Below are 18,853 nucleotides of genomic sequence, written 5' to 3' on the forward strand. Positions count from 1 at the left end.
TTACTTGACCTTAACCCCTCTTAATAGTGCGATCACTACAAAACTATAAAACCTATACTAACCTAAGTGTCCTTCTCAACCTTATGACACTTAGGACTAGAAAGATCCTTAGTCTTGACATATAATTGAGTTGAATACCGAGATCGCCTTTTTTGAATAATGAAATTGAGGGGCCTCTTTTGACATATGACCAAATGAGCGATAATGATCTATTAAGCTGCACAAACTCATTAGTCACAATAATGGTTGTCATTAATCACCGAAACATACCTTGAGGGCCTAGATGCTTACAACTGGGCTGTCCTCAGAATCACGCTCTTCTGTGTTTCGTTCGAACGCTGTTCCAAGCATGGAGCACCAGTTAATGGCAACGTCAGAGAACATGTCCGGAAGCATGGAAGCCCACTTTGGCTCCTCGAACTTCAAGCGCTCCACCTCCTTCAGCTTCTGTTCAAGTAATAGAGACAACAATTAGATTCCATAGCATGACATGTAGTGCCATTAGACTTGAAGCATACGGAATCAAGGTATTGTGAACCAAATGCATACTTGAGTGAAGTGATCCCAAATATGTTTGCGGGCCACGTAGCCCCCCTGCTCGGCCTCCACCTGTTTGGCTTTTCAATACGGTCAAACATGTATGGAAGATTTTTAGCTGCCGTTACCTGTGGAGCAACTGATTTTGATCTAGGTACCAGCCCATTTTTTCTTTGAAATGCTTAATCAGGTTCCTCCACCCTAAAGGAGACATTTTACCCTCTGGACAGTTTCCAAGCTTCATTTGTTCAATCCACAGTGCACACAATGTTTCCATTCGAAAATCATTCCAGTTGGCTCTACGGATCTCGTTCTACGTAAACAAATGATTGAAGAAGTGTCAAGTAATCCGGCATACGGCAAAGCATGGGAGTACAACAAATTTGCACTACATAAACATGGTACAAAAGGGTATGCCAATTTCCAGTATATAAATATAGCTGCAATAAGTTTGCAACTTGCAAGTGACACCAGACAACAATATGGCAGTCAGGAATGTGAATCTGCAATGCAATGTGCTAGGGTAAATGTAGCCACATGTCAATGCCTAACTACGATGATTATAATGCCATGCAGCATATCAATGCTAGCTTACATGCAACCATAGGCAGTTCATTGTTCAAGCATAAAACAGAAAATAGTCTACATGCACCAAGAACAAACATGATTGTTGATGTCAAATGTGCTGTATGTTTTTTTCAACTATTCAGAGAACATTCTTTGCTGTTTATGGACAGGGATAAGCAAAATATAAGTCCAATCAGTGAGTGAACCAGTAAAAGCAAAACAGAATAGAACATCTTATGCAAAGGAACAAATAAATAAGAACAGTCTGCTTATCCCTGGTGAAAATAAAGAACAAAAGCTAATGCTAAAGCCAATGCAAACAATTATTAATACAACTGAAAGAACATAAGAACAAATATTAATATATCTTAAATAGTAATTTTCTGAACAAAAGAATAAAGAAGTGACACAAACTACCAAGGCTAGAAAGAACAAAAGAATAAAGAAAAGCTAAAGCCAAACAAATATCAGTTGGTGAACATTATTCTGCAATTGGAAATAGTAATTGGAAGTAGTAATTTACTGAAGACTAACCACAAAACTTTGTTTTTCTCACTCCATTTCTGTTAGATGCTAATATCTGAAATCACAAACTAAAAAATGTATTTCTTACCGAGGACAATCCGGCGTTAGCATCCTCGAACAGATTTGACTCTTCGTTGCTTGACGGAATAGGAACGTTGGACACGTCCTCCCGGCGTGTTTGGCTTCAGGTGATCTGACGTCCGGGAGCTAATGAAGCAGAGATATCATCCTCCATAGGGACCGAAGGCCATGATTGGTGCAAAGATGGCATGTCCGCACGGGCAGACCGGCCACTGGCCTGGTGTAACCTCCTGCACGTACCAAACAAAGGACATGTTACAAAGTACTATACATATAGAATGACGGTACGAGTGATAGTCGGCCCTCACCGTATGCGCTATGAATTGGAGGCATTGGCATCGTCGAGACGGATGCAGAGGGGCCACCATGCCACGGCGCCGTGGATGAGGTGGAATGCCTTGCGGGTTCTGCAAGGGAGTGTGCGCCGGCAGGAGGTGCGCATTAGTAGTACAGATGCGCCGGCCCAGCCATGGCGCCAAGTATGGGTACCCAAAGTAAGGAAAGGCCGGCACATTGAGCCCTCCGCTACCCGGCAGTGCGCTATTGAAACCGGAGAACCCATGCGCGGCGGTGGCATGTCTCCGGCGGTCGGTGCTTGGCTCGACGACGAGCCGGAGTAGGGGTTGAAGCCGGTCGAGAACCAGGGGTCTGGCTATGGGTAGTTGCCGAAGCCGTCGTCCCCTTGGTCGGCCATGGCAACACACTGCCAAGGGGGAGGAGTTGCGGGACGAAAGCAGGAGTGGAGGGCGTGCGGCGCAAGAGGTTTAAGCCAGCATGGGGGAGCCTGCTGGGTGGCGCACAAGGACGGGAAGGGCACCGGGGGAGAGCAGGAAATGGGGTGGCATGGCGGAAGTGGGCGGACGGCCGTCGCGGCAAGGAAGGACGGCGGACGGGAAATAGGTGTGGTCGCGACCGCAATGGGGGAGTGATGCATGGCGGGATGCTGGATCTCGCAGAAGGCAGGTGCGGACCGTGCAGCGGGGGAAGGCAGGCGGCCGGGCGGCGCAACGGATCAAGGCAGGCGGTGGTGGTGGCTGAAAATGGGGGCACGAACCTTGGGCGGCGGAGGTCTTCCACGGGAGGGGGCGGTGCCGCAACCGAGAAGGACGACGATTGGAGGAGGACGGTGGCGGATCCGGCGGCCGCCAATCCGGCCCCGAACTTGAGGTGCTGCTCATGCGCCTCCTACGGCGGCGGTTCGTCCACCGACCGCAGATCCGGTGTGTTGTGGGTGCCGGCCACCGGATCTGTGGAATGGGCGGCAATACAGCGGCCAACGGCGGCGGATTGCAGCGGCGCGTCGAGGGGAAGCGGCACCGCAAGAGGGAGGAGGCGGAAGAGGCTTGCGGGGGGGGGGGAGGGGAGGCGAGCGCATCGTTGCGCTGGGGCAGGCGACGGGGGGCGCCTAACGCAAGCTGTCGTGGGCCCTACCTACGGCCCCATCCCCTGGGCCCAAATTCCCCACTGTTGCAACCAAACCCATGGATTTCAGAACTGGGAATTTTTCCCCTCCCCCAACCTAACAAGCCCTTTATTTGAAATTGGCCAAGGCCAGGGAGGAGTTGGCCTTTAAAGTTTGCGTTAAATTTGGATAAAAGTATTTTTTTTCTTTTTGACGACGATGAACTATTCTGGGAGACAAAAAAAAAGTCCATATGTTCTTCCACCGTTTCGGTTACCAATCAGCAGCCCAAGTACATCACATCGTTGCTTTCATTAAAAAAAATCAAGGCCGTACCACAAACAAGAAGTCCAGAATTGCCCCCCATAAGAGAGCAAATGAACAAAACTATGCGCATACAGCCAAAAATAAAAATAAAAATAAAAAACTGTCTAGACCTACCCGCTAATATGATATGTCTTCATGTATAGTGGAATCATGATTTGCATACACTCTGCTTGACTGAACCAGTGAACCAAGAGATTGCTGAAAAGATACTAGTGCAAAAAGCTTCACATCACATCACAAAACATGATTCCACTACCACTAAGCCTTCAAACAAACATCACAATTTCAACACAAGCATAAACCAGAAACCACACATAACCATTAACTGAACCATTCGATAATTGTTTAACATTTGCTGACGATTCTTAAGTTTTAAGTATACTGATCAAAGCAAAGAGCAGAAAATAGGACCGAAACAAAATGGTATCATCAGAACGATGATACGCAGTAGCAGTAGCAGCATCTCCAGAGAGACAAAAGAAAAGGGGAGCAGCAGAAGCAGCCGCCGCAGCAGGGAGCCTCGGCTCAGACTGACAGTAGCTTCTTGGCAGGCGAGTAGAGCGAGACAGCGCCGAGCTTGGGGTTGGAGTACTTCCTGTAGACCGCCTTCTGCTTGCTCTCCGGCGCTAGGGCGTGGAAGCTCATCAGGCGCCTCGCGCAGTCTCTGTGGTGTTTTCACAAACAGACAAGAATTAATCTCCCAGTCATGAGCCAAAATAAAGAACAGTGCACACGCCTATCATGGTAGTGGAGAACTTCTAGTAAATCACTGAAAGAAAACAACACTGTCCCACCATCCCAAACAGACAAAGAATTAAACCCCCACGGTCATGAGCCAAAAGAAAGAACATTACACTCCAATACTTTTAGAAACATTCAGTATGACTGGCAATGGAGAACTTCTAGTGAATCACTGAAAGGAACACAAACAGATTGGAAGCTGGTGAGTGGGCTGCTGGTTACTGTAACAGATGCTCTTATTCTAATGATCACCACCATCTTTTAGCGTGAACAATTCAGTAAAGAGCAATGAATTTGGACATTTGGTTAACATGTCATAATCATAGTTCAAACTTCTGAGGCTGCCCAATCAACTCAACTTACCAATCTGTGCTTCAGATGATCAGATTAGGATCAAATTTTGATGCCAAGTTTAAGTCATGAAGATGACATAAAAGCTGAAGGGGCAACAGAACCAGAAGCGTGCAAAACTGAACAATGAACTTAACGGGCTTATTTTGTACAATGTGAAATCATTACTTACTAAGTTTATGTCAGAATAGCATGTTAATCAAATTTCAGACTTCAACTGAAATGCAATCTACTCAAACTTACTAATCTTATGATTCAAACAAGAATCAGATTTCAATGGCAAGTTCAAGTCATGAGGAGGACATACAGTAGTTGTGGCTCAGTTAAGCCAGTGTGATACTCCAGAATATCAGTCCATAGTGGATTCATTACAAGAGTACTTCTAGCAGCATAGACAACAGCAGCTGCAGTCACTGATGGAGGGTAAATCAGCATCGTGTACTGAACCAATGCAAGCTCGGAGTAGAAGAAGGCCATCTTTTCAAGCTGCACCGGACATAGAAAAAAGAAATTGCTAACTACATATATCAATGTGTAAATAAATGTGGTGCTAAAAACATTATTAAGAGTGGATAATTATACCGTTTTGTCACCCCTAGCAGCTTTTAGATACCGAACAATGAACATGTACATTGTTGGAACTGTCAAGTTCCAGTGGAGCTTGTTCAGGATTGCCTTCTCCTTGGTCAGAACCTGGTCTCTGCTGAAGGCATTGTCGCATAGGCATAATAAATCCTTAACCTGTAAACATTGTTGCATCGTGTAAGTTATACAAAGAATGGAAGTTGCATGTTTGGAAGCACAAACAGACAACATCAATGTTAAGAGCCCTACCAGTGGAGCCCATATTTCCTCATACTTGCACGCTATCAGCATGGAACTTATGCCCACAAGCTGTAGCTCCTTTCTTGGCACATTCTCCATGGATAAGTACTGATCGATGATGTACACAGTCAAGTAAAGTGTCTCTGGCATTAGTGTAAGCCTGTGTTGTACTTCAATGATCCAATCAACAAGGATAGCTCTCATCCTTTCATTGATCTCGGCCTGCGAGCTCATGTAGGTACTGAGGGGCAGGCAGGTACCCTGAAGATGCAATAATGCCGCAAAAGAATAATGATCAGAAGTGGTCATATCAATGATCCAGTAATGAAGCAAGAAAATCATTGTTGCTTCAGTTTTCTTATAAGGCAAAAACAAGATCACCTCAGTACTCTTGTAGAATCTGTAGATGTCCTCAACATATTCAACCACAGCAAGCTCATTGGTAGCATCAGGGGCATCAATGTCAAATGCCTGTACATTCTTCGAGCTGGAGATTACCCCATCAGAAACCTGTGTTCAGATAAAAAGTTAGATATTCGTGTTGGAAAAGAAATGAAGAAAGAAGATCTTAAGCTTAGAATTCAGCTCGTGTTCATACCCTGCTGCAAGTTGTCAGGATATGAGTAAGGGTTGGTACCCTCCTTGCAATTCTCTGGCCTCCTGAGACTTTGGTTTTCTTCTCCTTCTCGGAATCTGAACTTAACACAATGACTTCGGGCTTCACTTTACTCCGCTCCTTCAGCTTGACTGCTTTTCCATTCCTGTCAGATGCAGCAACCAGTGGCTTCTGACGATTTGCAGGAGCCGGACATCGATTGATAAGATTGCCGACATCAGCAAGCCGGCTTCTTGCTGCTACCTGAGGGATTGCTTTCCTACAGTTCTTAACTGGTACAACGACTTGCTTCTGATGGTTTGCAAGAGCAGGTTGGCCATTCATAAGGTTGCCGACGTCGGCAAGCACCTTTCGGCTTCTTGCCACAGCTTGTTGTGGAACGGCCGCCATTGGCCTCCTCCTCACGAGCCTGGCCGCATCTGATCAAACAAGAAGTGAATTAGCAGAGAGGATCATAGCACCAAAAATATACGAGGGACAAAGCAACGCAAGACTACACCATTGTTATAGTGCTATGAAGTGACAATCTGAAGGAAAAGTATATAAAATCTAGCAAAAAGAAAATCCTCCCTTTTCCTATTTACAACTATTCAGTATTCACCAATCACCATCACCACAGAATTATAGATAGAATTGACTGCTAAGATCCTCGCCCACTATGCATGTTCAGATCAAGATCACATTATAAAGTCTTCCAATACAGTACTAGTTAAGATTGAAATCAACAAAGGGAAATTTGGAATAGACGTGTATATATGAACTAAATGGTTGAAAAGAAGAAATCTTTATTGCGCAAACAGGACAAGAATCCTAACGTGTCAATTCCAGAACAATCCACACGAACAATTTAAGAAATCCTACAGCGAAAACCCAAATCCGGACCTTCTAATTGCGGATCAAGGAGTTCAATCCGTCAGGTAAAAGCGAAAACATCTTTCCCCAAAAAGGGCGCTCCCTTTACGGCGAAATAAGAACAGGATCCCCAAACAGAACAGAACCATACAAAAAGAACTAGATAACAGAGCAGCGCCGTGACAGCATAATCGCCCAAGAACATCCACTCATCTCCTATGCCACGGAGACAAAGAAAGAACCGATGATTATCGCCATGCGCCAATCGAACCCACACGAGAGATTCAAGAAACGTACAGGTTCATCAGCATCCAAGAACCCCATCCTGCTCCTGCTACGGTGCAACCCCTATCCCTATCCCCCAACCATGGCCGTTGAATCACCGAACCAACCAGCGAAAGAATCACCCAAACAAGACGGCGGAACCCGCCGAGGGATCGCGTCGTCGGGAAACTCACCGATCTTCTGTTCCTGAGCGGGAACAGGGGGCCCCCGCCCCACCTGCCTCTTGGACGCCATGGCCGTCGTCCTCGAGGAGCAATCCAGCAACCCGCTTGCGCCACCGCCTCCTCCCCCCTTCGAATCCTCCTCTCTCTCTCTCTCTCTCTCTCTCTCTCTCTCTCTCTCTCTCTCTCTCTCTCTCTCTCTCTCTCTCTCTCTCCCCTCCCTCCCTCTCTGATCTCACGTTCTTGAGGGTTTCGTCGAACACGAGGTGTGGCATAGAAGGAAGCAGGAGGCAATGAGGCGCCGTAACTTCGTATGCGTTGGGTTTGGGCGGCGGGGGGGGGGATTTCTCCCCAACGGTCGAATTTTTATTAATGGAAATCGGCCCCGCGATGGCGCTCGGATCGGTGATGGACGGCCGGGATTGGCTGCTCCGAATTTTTTAGCCGTTTGGATGGAAAGATGAGGGGTCGAACACGTAAAAGATATTTTGTGTGTCTGCCTTCGATTTCTCCCGGTCTTTTTTTTTAGATCAGATTTCTCCTAGTCGAACACAATGCTTTTAGTAGAAATGAAATAGGGACATGTAATATTGAAATATGCAAGGAAATTACTTTATTTTGCATTGTACACAACTACAGAAGAAAGAATTCATGTTACAAATCGTTCGAGAATCTCCGTGTAACCAGCCATTTTATCGTACCATAATAGAAATACCTTTTTATTAAATGCTCCGTGGAAACATTTTCCCCCATACGGTTGCTTTGAAATTCCTCATCATTTTATATTTCATTCTAAAATCTTTCTAATAAATACTTTTTCTCACGATATGCTCTTTGATGCCCACATTCCACATAGGTATAACTTTAGACACTTTACGACACTGTCGAGGCGCATCCACTAGTACCATCATATTGTGGAGGCATTAGCTAGCATAATAAGGGAATCATCATGGGTTACGCACACATGACACCCGGTGATACGACTGTATGAATGTGTGAGTTTTTGTGTGATACATCACTAGTTCACTTCAAAAAGGTCGACAAAACCGTGTCCAAGTTGATGCTCCAAACATACATGGTGGCTTTTGCAAATATTGTGAAAACTTAATTGTTTCATGTTACGTTACTTCTTAGCAGGTAAATTGACTTCTTCACACAAAAAAAAGATGGCAAATTGACTAATCTTTTGGTGCTCGACATATATTAATAAGTAAAACTAAGCCAGGTATTAGGTATAGAGCATCAATCAAAAAGTTAAAAATTCGTAAAAATATAGATTCCTCACATGACCACAATGGATCCAAATTGCTTCATACCATAATTTCACAACATGCTGATCGACTCGTTGCACTTCCCCCAAAGTTGTTGCCAACTCTACGAAATGTAGAGCATCACATCGAACTTAAACCACCCAACTACTTTTTTTTCTTTTTTTTGGTTTTGCAGGAGCTCTGCAGAGGTTTTTCGTAGTCCTATGGTGGGGGGAGAGATTCACCAGCCTCCATACCATCAGACCACTGTGAACATGTTCCCAAACCATACCACATACCACCACACGGAAAGTGTAGTAGAACGGAAGCGCGACGCAGCAGGCTCTCACACGCCGTATCCGAGGCAGACCAGGAGACCCGGGCGGTAAGACACGCCGTCCTTCCGACGCGGCCACAGGGCCTTGGGCGCCATGGCGGCGCCGGTCATGACCACCGCCCGGCACAGCAGGTGCCTGACGCCCCGCCTCGCCCGCCTCGCCGCGACGGCCGCGGCCGCCTTCTTCAGCGCCGCCGCGGCGGGTGCCGGGCGCGAGCAGCTGCAGCTCTTCGTGCGCGCGGAGGAGGGCGCGCCGGCGGCCGCCGCGCGGAGCGGCGAGAGCGACCTCGCGCGCCTGGGCTCGGCGCCGTCCCGGCGCACCTTCTCGAGCGCCGCGGCGAAGGGGTCGAAGCCCCGGTGCTTCCTGCCGCCGGCGTGGTGCGTGGGCGACGTCGCGGCCGAGGCGCCCGCGGAGTAGCAGGCCGGGCGCTGCAGGCGCGGGGGCAGGCTCAGCGGGAGCAGCGCGCCGGCGCGGAGCAGCTCGTCCGCGAAGGCCGCCGCCGACACGTCGCTGGCGCACGCCCGCAGCGCCGCCGCGCCGCCGGCGTCGCTCCTGGCCATCGTGGCGAACTCGAAGCCGTCGTCGTGGAGTGGGACCGGCGGCGGCGCCAGCCCGTGCTTGCCGGGGAAGACGGCGGAGAGGTCGTAGAGCAGGTAGAGCGGCGCGCTGTGCGAGTGCGGTATCAGCGAGGCGGCGAGGTCTTCCATGTCCGCAGCCGCGATGGATGGATGCAACAATGGCGCCGCGCCCCGGATGTGCCGGAATTGGAATGATTGGATGGATGGCTGATGCCTCCTCTCTTGCGAGCGCGCCGTATATATAGGACCAGCGGCAGGAAATGATGGGGAGCCGCCTCGTTTCCGGGGCAAAGAAACTGGGATTTTTGACCACGAACCCTTTGCAATCGCAAGGCTAAATTCATGCACCCAATGATTGATTGCTACTCCCTCCGTCTCAAAATACTAGTCATTCTAGCACTCAAATTTTGTCTCAAAAAACATGTCATTCTACCATATTTAGAAAGTGCATGTGCATGCAAGAATCAATTAGTATCAAATATGGATAATAAATAAGAGTAAACATGGTCATTTTATCTTCTTATTAATTTGTCCTAGAATTCCTAGGATTATTTGTATTTTGGGATGGAGGGAGTAGTTAGTAGCAGCAGCAAGCTCCGGGGCTCTGACCAGTGAACGCAGCGGCAGTGAGGTTCTTGCGAGCTACTCGACTTGCTGCTCGGGCAAGCTCCGCCATCGGGGCCGTGTACGTGTATGAATCTCGACGGGGCGCCGCCGGAACACGATGGCCAGGTTCGTGTAGCGTTATCCGGATGAGGAAGATGGTCTTTTTTGTTGCATATATAATATATATAATATGTGTGTGTGTCGTGAGTGCTGGCGGTCGCGCGCGCATGTTTGCCGGGCAGTGAAGCGAGGAGGGGGGTGGCAGGGGATTGAAGCGTTTGTCTGCGGGCCAAGAAATGGGGCTCGAATTCTGGGAAGGGGTGAGGTTTTCTATTGCGGCAGCCGCATTTCTTTCCGGTTTGAATAATCCCGGCTGCCTCTTCCACCCCCATCTTGTTTTTGGCGGGCGAGCAGCGTGTCGCCTGCTTTCTTTGAACGAACGCACGCGGTGACAGAGAGAGACGTCACCGAGCAATCATGTGACGCTCACTACCCAGCCACGAAATACTAATCTACAAGCATAGCTACATTCGTGCCGAAAAATGGTTTATTTGCACATACTCCGCCTCCTATAAATACTATTCGTTTAAAAAAATTTAGATATATTACTAATATTGAAAAATAATTATTTTACCTCTAATTAATGTGATGGAAAGCCGCAATGTTTATTTGGTTCCCTAGATCCTCAATATTGCAATCGAAAAATAACATCTACTTAAGTATTTGATTTGCTCCATATGTCCCTCTCTATGCAATTATTTCTTGCTATTTGACATTGGTGAACTTTACTACAATCTAAATAAAAAATCTTTGTGAGATAAAATCTAAGGCTAGATGAACAATTTTTTGTGTGACAGAGAGTATGCATTATACTATTAATAAGAAAAATATGAGTCCAAGGTGTACATGCCCGAAACAACACTCTTTCTTTGGTGGACTGATGGGGACTACATACAAAGGTGCATTAAGAGATCAAAATCAGGACCATAGAGATCAATGCCACCATACCAGGAGCAGGAAACGAGGAGTAAAACATGAGCAAGGAACTAATGTCATTGATCACAAAGCAACCTCAAAACAACACAATTGCTGATGCAGGCCAATTCATATGAAAAAAAAAACAAGAGCTCAAATTCATCTCTATAAAAAAATAAGGTGACAGTACCGCCTCCGAGCTTAGTCTCAAGACCACAAAAATAAAACAACGCAAAGTATATAACAATATAGAAACAAGAGGGATTCATAATAATACAAGATCACAATTGATCTACCTGTCGAGAAATCAACAGAAACTTCACAGCTACTTCTACGTCGTCATTTTATCAGGATAGGATGTCGGAACAGCTTCGTTACTACAACCAACATGGATCTTCAAGGGTCTAGTGTCTTAGACCGAGAACTTCAGGCCCCGCGATCCAACACCATGACTTCCTCGTAACTGTCCTCTTATCTCTTTCTTTGATCCTTTTGTACAAAAACACCTTTACTCAGTTCAATGCCACAGCGCCTGTGTCTCTTAGGCACGTGGATTTCCTAAAAAAAGATGATACAACTGTGACACGCTGGACAGTTAACTGCCTCCCTTCTGCTTGAGGGTGATCTTGTCCCCTAAGCTGAGCGCAATTCCCTGGGTCTTGCTCCTTATTCTGATGTAACCACTGAGCTTGCCATCTAGCTGCTTCTCAATGCTGATGTTCACCAAAGCATCCTCCCCAAACACACTCTTTGCATAAAGATTAGCAGCGAGGAAACCACATTCTCCATCAAGCGCAGACCTGATGTTCAAGTTATCAATTATAAAGGTGGGTCACTCCAGTAGTAATGGGTTAGCAAATTCAGTGAATGAACAGAAATATGCAGTCTCTCAAAACTGAAACACATGACTTATACAATATTCAGCTAACCAAATTAATTCATACCTAATTGTACTGTGCAAAGTCAATATGTTGCTAATTTGGATAACGGAAGCATATCCCTTTCTGGGAAGTATAGTTGAACGGTTGAGTACAAACTATGAAAAAAGATGGCATATCTCCTACTGAAGTTAAGATACTTCTCCAAGGTTTATAGATTAGCCTCCTTTAGGCACAGTGATTGAAGAAACTAAGCTATGAAAAGTTTCTTATGCATTATCTGCCATGCCTGCAGTAACACCATCATATTTTATGGCTAAGAGTTTATAAATCAAATGTCCTATGTATGTAGAATTGCAGACATATATTGAAGAAAAAATTATTCTTGTCTGCAGGTCAACATGAGAAGTCAATTTCCTCAAATACTTACGGTGGTGTCAAACATTTCATGTTCGTTGACTTGATTATGTGATTCAAGAACTCCTTCTCATCCTGAATAACAGTGTTCACTGCCACCTGATATAGACAAGAACAATAGTCTTAGCAAAAGAAGTGAAACTAATCAGGAAGAACGTGTTCCTGGACTCAACGGAAAGGAGCATGGCATACAAAGTTTAATGGGTCCAAGATAAAAAAAAAAGGGGCAGGCCTCCAACCCCCCCCCCCCCCCCCCCACCCAAAAAAAAAAGATAAATCAAATCAATTATTACCAATGTACAAAAGGATATAAGCACCCACAATAGGTACCTGCTCAATATCTGTCTAATACAGTTTCTTATGCAAAAATAGATAAAAAGAAAAGAGAAAATTAATAATATTGTTTCCTTCACACCCACTGAATAAAATAACCTCATGATGTATCTATCGCCATGAAAAAAGGGGTAGATGATTCTGAAGCTGAAAGACTGTAGTATGATATTGCCGCAATAAACTCTGCAAGTTATTATAGGTAGCAATAGACTAGTATTGAAATACTATAGAACAAGTTTAAGCTGACTTCTGTATTGATCTATGGCCCCATGGGGATAGTGCAATAATTTTAGAAACTTAGGAATTGGGTTCACGTTCAAGAATAGAGAACATCTTGCAGAAACAAATGATTCACAATTTCAATGTACAGGGAAGCATGTTACCTTATTTTCCCATTCAAATTCTGCCCACATGTTCCGGAAAGTAACATCAGCACATGTAGCAGGTGAGATGTAATCCATGATGTCAATGTGAATATCATTTAGGACAACCACTGATCGTTCCATCACATTAGAAGTCTCATATACTATGTTGCCAAATATGACTCCAGTTTCTGTGGAAGAAACCTTGATATTTGCACGGATCTGTTTGCTAGTCTCAGGAGCCAAGGTGTAGTTCTGAGGGCGGTCAACAAGTTTGAGGTCTCCCATTGTAGCCAACTCCAAGCACAAGTTCTGAAGTGTCTCCTTTGTGCGGTTAATGACTGTAACATCAAGCACAATGTCATAATGGTGAACCGTCACAAATGCTTCAGCATACACAGGATCACTGAACCCGGTCAATTGCAGAATGCGGTTGAGCTTGTTTGCATCATCTGCATCCTTGGTAAATCCACCAGTTGCAGCTTTCAAATCATCATGGACCTCATCTTCCAACTCAAGCTGGCTCATGCCCTAAGATAAAAAATGGCATGCTTCAGTAACTGAAGGACAAATTTGAAAGGCAACATCAATAGTGGCAAGCTTACCATCCAAACCAATACACCACCAAACTTACTGCATGCCCTAGCATATTGACTACCAAAAACAGACCTTGATCACACATCAACATTTGTGATCAGCTCATACTCCTACCCTTCAAATGCATTTTCTATTATACATACATCTGTGTGCATCAATCTTGACATGCTTGCAGTATTGTTTAAATAATTATTTGCCTTTACCTCTAACAAAGCAGGAAGTGATTTTCCTTATCCTTAACAAAGTTTACTAGCTTATTAGCTCCTTAAGGATGAAGATGGCTTCAAGTGTGGACCAAAAGCTCAAATCAAATTTATTATATTTTATAACTATACAATACATTGTCAGGCTCTAACAAGACCATGAATTAAATGGAACTACAGCTGAAAGTTCAAACATACATCAGATATAAACACGCACACCATTGCACTACAAAATCACAGAAGCATGAGAAAGATTGCAGAAGATTGTTTACAAACCAAATTATTGCATGAGATGCTAGTGGAAGTAAAGAGACAGAACTTGCTTGCCACCCATGAGAAAGCAGTTCAAGGCGAGGAGAAAATTCAGACAAGTCATTGTTAAGTTGAGGTATTTTTAAGGACCAGGAAGTATTAACAGCTTGTGTAAGACAATGGAGATCACATACTGCAAATGTTGGATGTTGAATAAAAAATTGTTTGTGAAGCGAATGAAAAAAGCAGTTCATCAGCTCTCGATGCAACATAGAGTATCAATGTATATCTTTGATCTATGCAGCACGGATACGGATACGTGTATCGGTATCGGAAGGATACGGATACGCGGATACGGCAATTTTCTAAAAAACCCGATACACGGATACGTTTTACTATTTTCTTTAAATAAATAAATAATGGTACATATTAAATTTGTGAAAGTAGTAAAATAGTAAATTACCTTGCAATAGCAATTACTAGCCAAAGCAAAGACCAGAAGCAAAATCGACCGAAAATAGAAATAGAAGATCGCCTCAGTTAATAGACCGAGCCCAAATAAACCTATATGAGCCCTACTCAGAACAACTATATAAAAAGAAAACTCTACTCTCTCTTTCTCCACACCGTCCACCGCCCCTTCCCTCCTCATCCTCCTGCTCCCACCCCCGCCGCCCCTCCCCTCCTGCTCCGGCCCTCCTGCCCCTCCCGCTCCCGCTCCCGCCCCCGCCCCGACCGAAAATAGAAATAGAAGATCGCCTCAGTTAATAGACCGAGCCCAAATAAACCTATATGAGCCCTACTCAGAACAACTATATAAAAAGAAAACTCTACTCTCTCTTTCTCCACACCGTCCACCGCCCCTTCCCTCCTCATCCTCCTGCTCCCACCCCCGCCGCCCCTCCCCTCCTGCTCCGGCCCTCCTGCCCCTCCCGCTCCCGCTCCCGCCCCCGCCCCTCCCCTCCTGCTCCGGCCGCCGCGCGGGGCCAGTCCGCTCCGGATCCGGCGGCGGCGCGGCTCCTCTCCCTCTCCCTCGAGTGATGGCGGCAGCTCCTCCCTCTCCTCTCCCTCGAGCTCGGGCGGATCCGGCGGCGCGCGGCTCCTCTCCCTCTCCCTCGAGTGACGGCAGCGGCGGCTCCTCTCCCTTGAGCTCGAGCTCGGCCGGCGCTCGGGGAGGCTGGATCCAGCCCCGGCGCGGGCGGATCCGGCGGCGGAGCGGGGCCGCAGCGGAGCGGGGCCGCAGCGGTGCGGGGACGCGGTGGCAACGGCGGAGCGAGGCCGCAGCGGTGCGGGGACGCGGCAGAGCGGCGGAGTGATGGTGCTCGCGTGCTGGTGACAGGTCGCATCTTCTTGGTGAGCATCGGCACGCAGCAATCCGTCCCTCCCCGTGGCTCTCTCTGCCGGCCAGCGCGGCGCCCTCCTCGCCGGCCCGCCCACCCCTCCTCGCATCCGGCCGCCGCCACCCTTCTGCCCCGTCCACCTCGGGTTCGACCACCGCCGCCCGTCTACCCCCCCCCCCCTCTCTCCGGTGGGCCGCGGCGCCCTCCTCTCTCGCAGGCCGTATCCAATAATAGGCTGAGACGTTTCCAATCGTGAGTTTCAGGCCCAATCAAACTGGGATACGCGGACACGGCGTGGATACGTATCCTGGCCGTATCCCGCGCGTATCCGTATCGGATACGTATCCAATACGGGATACGCATGCCCCCTGACGTATCCGTGTTTTAGAGTCTTTGATAACAGCATTTACTTCTGACTACATCAACAAATTGCCAAAATGACTAAATCAATCATCATTTTTTCGTTGGCATTTTAACAAGTGAAAATGCAATGAGGTAAGTAGTGTTTTTCTTACCCTCCTGCTCTTCAGGTGGTAGAAATCAATAAGATCGTCTGGCTGGGCATGAGAGATCTGTGACTTTGCCTTCATCTCCTCTGTCTCCCTGAACTGCTTCTCAGCGAGCATTTTAGCAAAGCTCTGTCTGCATGACTGCAACCAGATCTTCCTGACATCATCACCAGTATTGCAAAGCAACCTCACACATAGAACAATCCTATCATATGAATCATTATCAATCGGGTGGGGAAGGTAGGAGGACTGGCCCAGCTGCAGAATGGACGTCATGATCAGCAATGCTCCAGTGCAAGCTTTGTTTGATTCAACCTTCGATGGCTGCACTTCCTCGAGCCTCAGTACAAGCTTTGTCAGGGTACATGCAACAACAGCAGCCAGGAAGAAATCGCCTGACAGAATGAGTGATCTGAGGTTCAGGGTTGAAGCTAAGGACCCAGGAGCAACTGATGGAGTTGAAATGATCTCAGTAGCAGCACTCTGTGTGGCATAAGTGCCATCTGCAAGAACAACGGGTCGCCTGGAAGATACAGTAACAGAGTTCACCACCGGCTGGGCTGGCTTGGCAGAATCATTTGCCTCCCCCTCATCAGAGACAGTGTAGAATGGTAGGTCCCCAAGGCATTGCTTAATGGTGGCAATGGCGCTTTCAACCTCTGATTGAGAGAGGGAGTACTCTCCAAGGATCCAGAGAGCGCATGAGCAGACACGGGAAGCACGGATCTGATAGAATGTATCAATCAGCCTCTGGATCATGGAAACACGCAGCTTCGGATTTGTCTCAATGATCTCACGCACAAACAGCACAACATCAACCGCCGCAGCAACATTGGTGTCGCCAAGAAAATCCATGAGGAGGTGCACCACAGATCCAGCCACCTCTGGGTACTCAACAGCGCAGGCATGGATGGCCTGCACCAACATCTGGCGGTACTCACCACCCTTCTCGAGGTCTCCGGCCTGTGTCTTGACAACCTCCTTCTTGAGGTAAAGAACGACCTCTTCGACATTACGCGGGGTGAGCAGATCAAGCACCAAATCGAGCACCTTCCTCTTGACATCCAAGTTGGGGCTGGCCAGCGCGCGAAGCACATCCATCACCACCCCGACCATGACATCCCGGTGCGTGGTGCGAAGCTCATTGAGTCGATCCAGGAGAATGAGCTTCACATTGTTGTCACTCTGCGACGAGAGCAGCTGGCAGTAGGTGTTGGCGGCAGCTCGCACGGCCGTGGGTGCCGACGAGAGTGACACCAGCGCGCCAGCACATTCATAAACAACTGCCGTGCTGGGCGCAGAGAGCAGCGAGGTAATGATGGTGATATACCTGCCCTTGTTGGCGCGGTTCTGGGATCGGCAGACCTTGCGAATGAGATCCAGGACGGCCATCTGCAGCAGATCAGGCCACTCGGCTACGCGGTCCGCATTGGAGAGCAGGTAGGCAACGGCGCGCTCCTGCGCGCAGGCACAGAGCATGAGGAATGCGTTCCTCCGCGCGGATGCATCCTGCTCAGAGGCGAGCAACCGCTCGACGAGCTCCGGCGCGTCGGGGATGAGCTGGTCCCCGTGCGGGAGGCGGTAGATCGCGGACACGGCGGAGACGGCGTGCCTCCGGATGAAGTGGTGCCTGTGCTCGAGGTTGGCAAGCACGGACGGGACGAGCGGCTCGAGCACCTCGGGCTCGGAGAGCCTGCAGAGGAAGCGCAGGGTGACGCCGCGGATGTACTCGTTGGGGCTCTGGAGGTTGTTGCGGAGGTTCTGGCAGATGAGGATCATCTCCGGCAGCGCGCGGCCGGCGGGGTCGCGGCGGTCGATGATCTCGAGGTAGAGGAGGAGGAGCTTCTGCACGGTGTGGTCCTCGGAGGGGAGCACGTAGCGGACGATGGTGATGAAGAGCTGCGGGAGCGTCTCGCCGTTGAGGAGGAGGGAGATGGCGCGGCGCATGGCGTCGGCCTTGGCGGGGCCGTCGCCGCCCTCCAGATCCGCCTTGATCTCGTTGGCCATCGCGGCCGAGCCCTTGTCGAAGTGGACCAGGAGGGAGCATGGCTTCTCCATGGCGGCGGAGGCGGCGCGGCGGCCGGTGCGGGGGTGGCGGTGGTGGCTGGATCTGGCCGGGGGCCGTAGGAGGCGGCGGCGGATCGGGATCTGGGGATGGGTGGGAGCGGAGGGGGAGGAGGGGTGGAAGAGAGTGATGAGCGATCAGATGTCGGTCGTCTCTTTCCGTCGGTTTTAAGGTTTGGTGCGCTTTGCGGCTCGTTGGCCAAGTGGGTGGTGTTGGGCCGCCAAATGGGTTTGAGCCTCGGCCCAAGTACAATGTTCGGCCGCTCAACAATTGGACTGTTTAATCACGATGATGTCATCCATGTGTATGTAAATTTGAAACTTAAAAAGCTACAAGTATTAAACCGAACATCTAAATTAAATTCAGATTGCATCATTGTTTTTATTATGATAAAATCTTTAAAATAAGATCATACTTACCCATATTTTCATAATATTTTTTAAAAAATATTTTCTTTTAAACTGAATAATTATTTTCAAATTCTGGGAACAAATAATTTAACAGAACGAACAAATAATTAAATTGATGAACAAAAAATTAAACATAACGAACAAATAATATTGTGCAACGAACAAAATACTAAACATCGCGAACAAATGGATAAACATCACGGAACAATTTTATTCTACCGAACAAATAGATTAACGTCATGGGACATTTGATTGTATTTGAGCTTTAGAATAAAAAAGAGAGAAAGAGGAAAATAATAAATAATAAATACAAAATTGGAAAAAGAAATGAAAAACAAAATTAATTAATGTGAGATGAGAGACGAATGGGAGATGAGAGACGAAGCTACCGTTGGTTGCCCAATGAGCTCCACTGGCGGACTCAGCGCTCGTGCTATGCTGGTTGTGCAGCAAATTAATTAATGGGCCGA

General features: G+C 47.6%; 2 protein-coding genes and 1 long non-coding RNA gene across 3 annotated transcripts; all 3 read right to left on the reverse strand.

The window, feature by feature from the left end:
• Window positions 1–298: 298 nt before the first annotated feature.
• LOC120710553 lies at window positions 299–3,068 on the reverse strand. The gene is made up of 4 exons (XR_005689928.1): window positions 2,019–3,068; window positions 1,718–1,940; window positions 550–850; window positions 299–447 (listed from the first exon to the last, which is right to left on the reverse strand). It is a non-coding gene; the product is annotated as an uncharacterized LOC120710553 (long non-coding RNA).
• Window positions 3,069–3,736: 668 nt separating this feature from the next.
• On the reverse strand, window positions 3,737–7,435 carry LOC120706581 (cyclin-B1-3-like). The gene is made up of 7 exons (XM_039991261.1): window positions 7,283–7,435; window positions 5,955–6,391; window positions 5,738–5,866; window positions 5,366–5,617; window positions 5,114–5,272; window positions 4,839–5,017; window positions 3,737–4,103 (listed from the first exon to the last, which is right to left on the reverse strand). Exons 1-7 carry the CDS (start codon window positions 7,341–7,343, stop codon window positions 3,965–3,967), a joined length of 1,356 nt encoding a protein of 451 aa, XP_039847195.1. The 5' UTR covers window positions 7,344–7,435; the 3' UTR covers window positions 3,737–3,964.
• Window positions 7,436–11,151: 3,716 nt separating this feature from the next.
• On the reverse strand, window positions 11,152–18,108 carry LOC120706582 (coatomer subunit beta-2). Its single transcript, XM_039991262.1, has 4 exons — window positions 15,915–18,108; window positions 13,029–13,538; window positions 12,326–12,411; window positions 11,152–11,817 (listed from the first exon to the last, which is right to left on the reverse strand). Exons 1-4 carry the CDS (start codon window positions 17,964–17,966, stop codon window positions 11,613–11,615), a joined length of 2,853 nt encoding a protein of 950 aa, XP_039847196.1. The 5' UTR covers window positions 17,967–18,108; the 3' UTR covers window positions 11,152–11,612.
• Window positions 18,109–18,853: the final 745 nt, after the last annotated feature.

Source organism: Panicum virgatum, chromosome 5K (assembly GCF_016808335.1).
Source record: "Panicum virgatum strain AP13 chromosome 5K, P.virgatum_v5, whole genome shotgun sequence".
NCBI classification, from domain to species: domain Eukaryota; kingdom Viridiplantae; phylum Streptophyta; class Magnoliopsida; order Poales; family Poaceae; genus Panicum; species Panicum virgatum.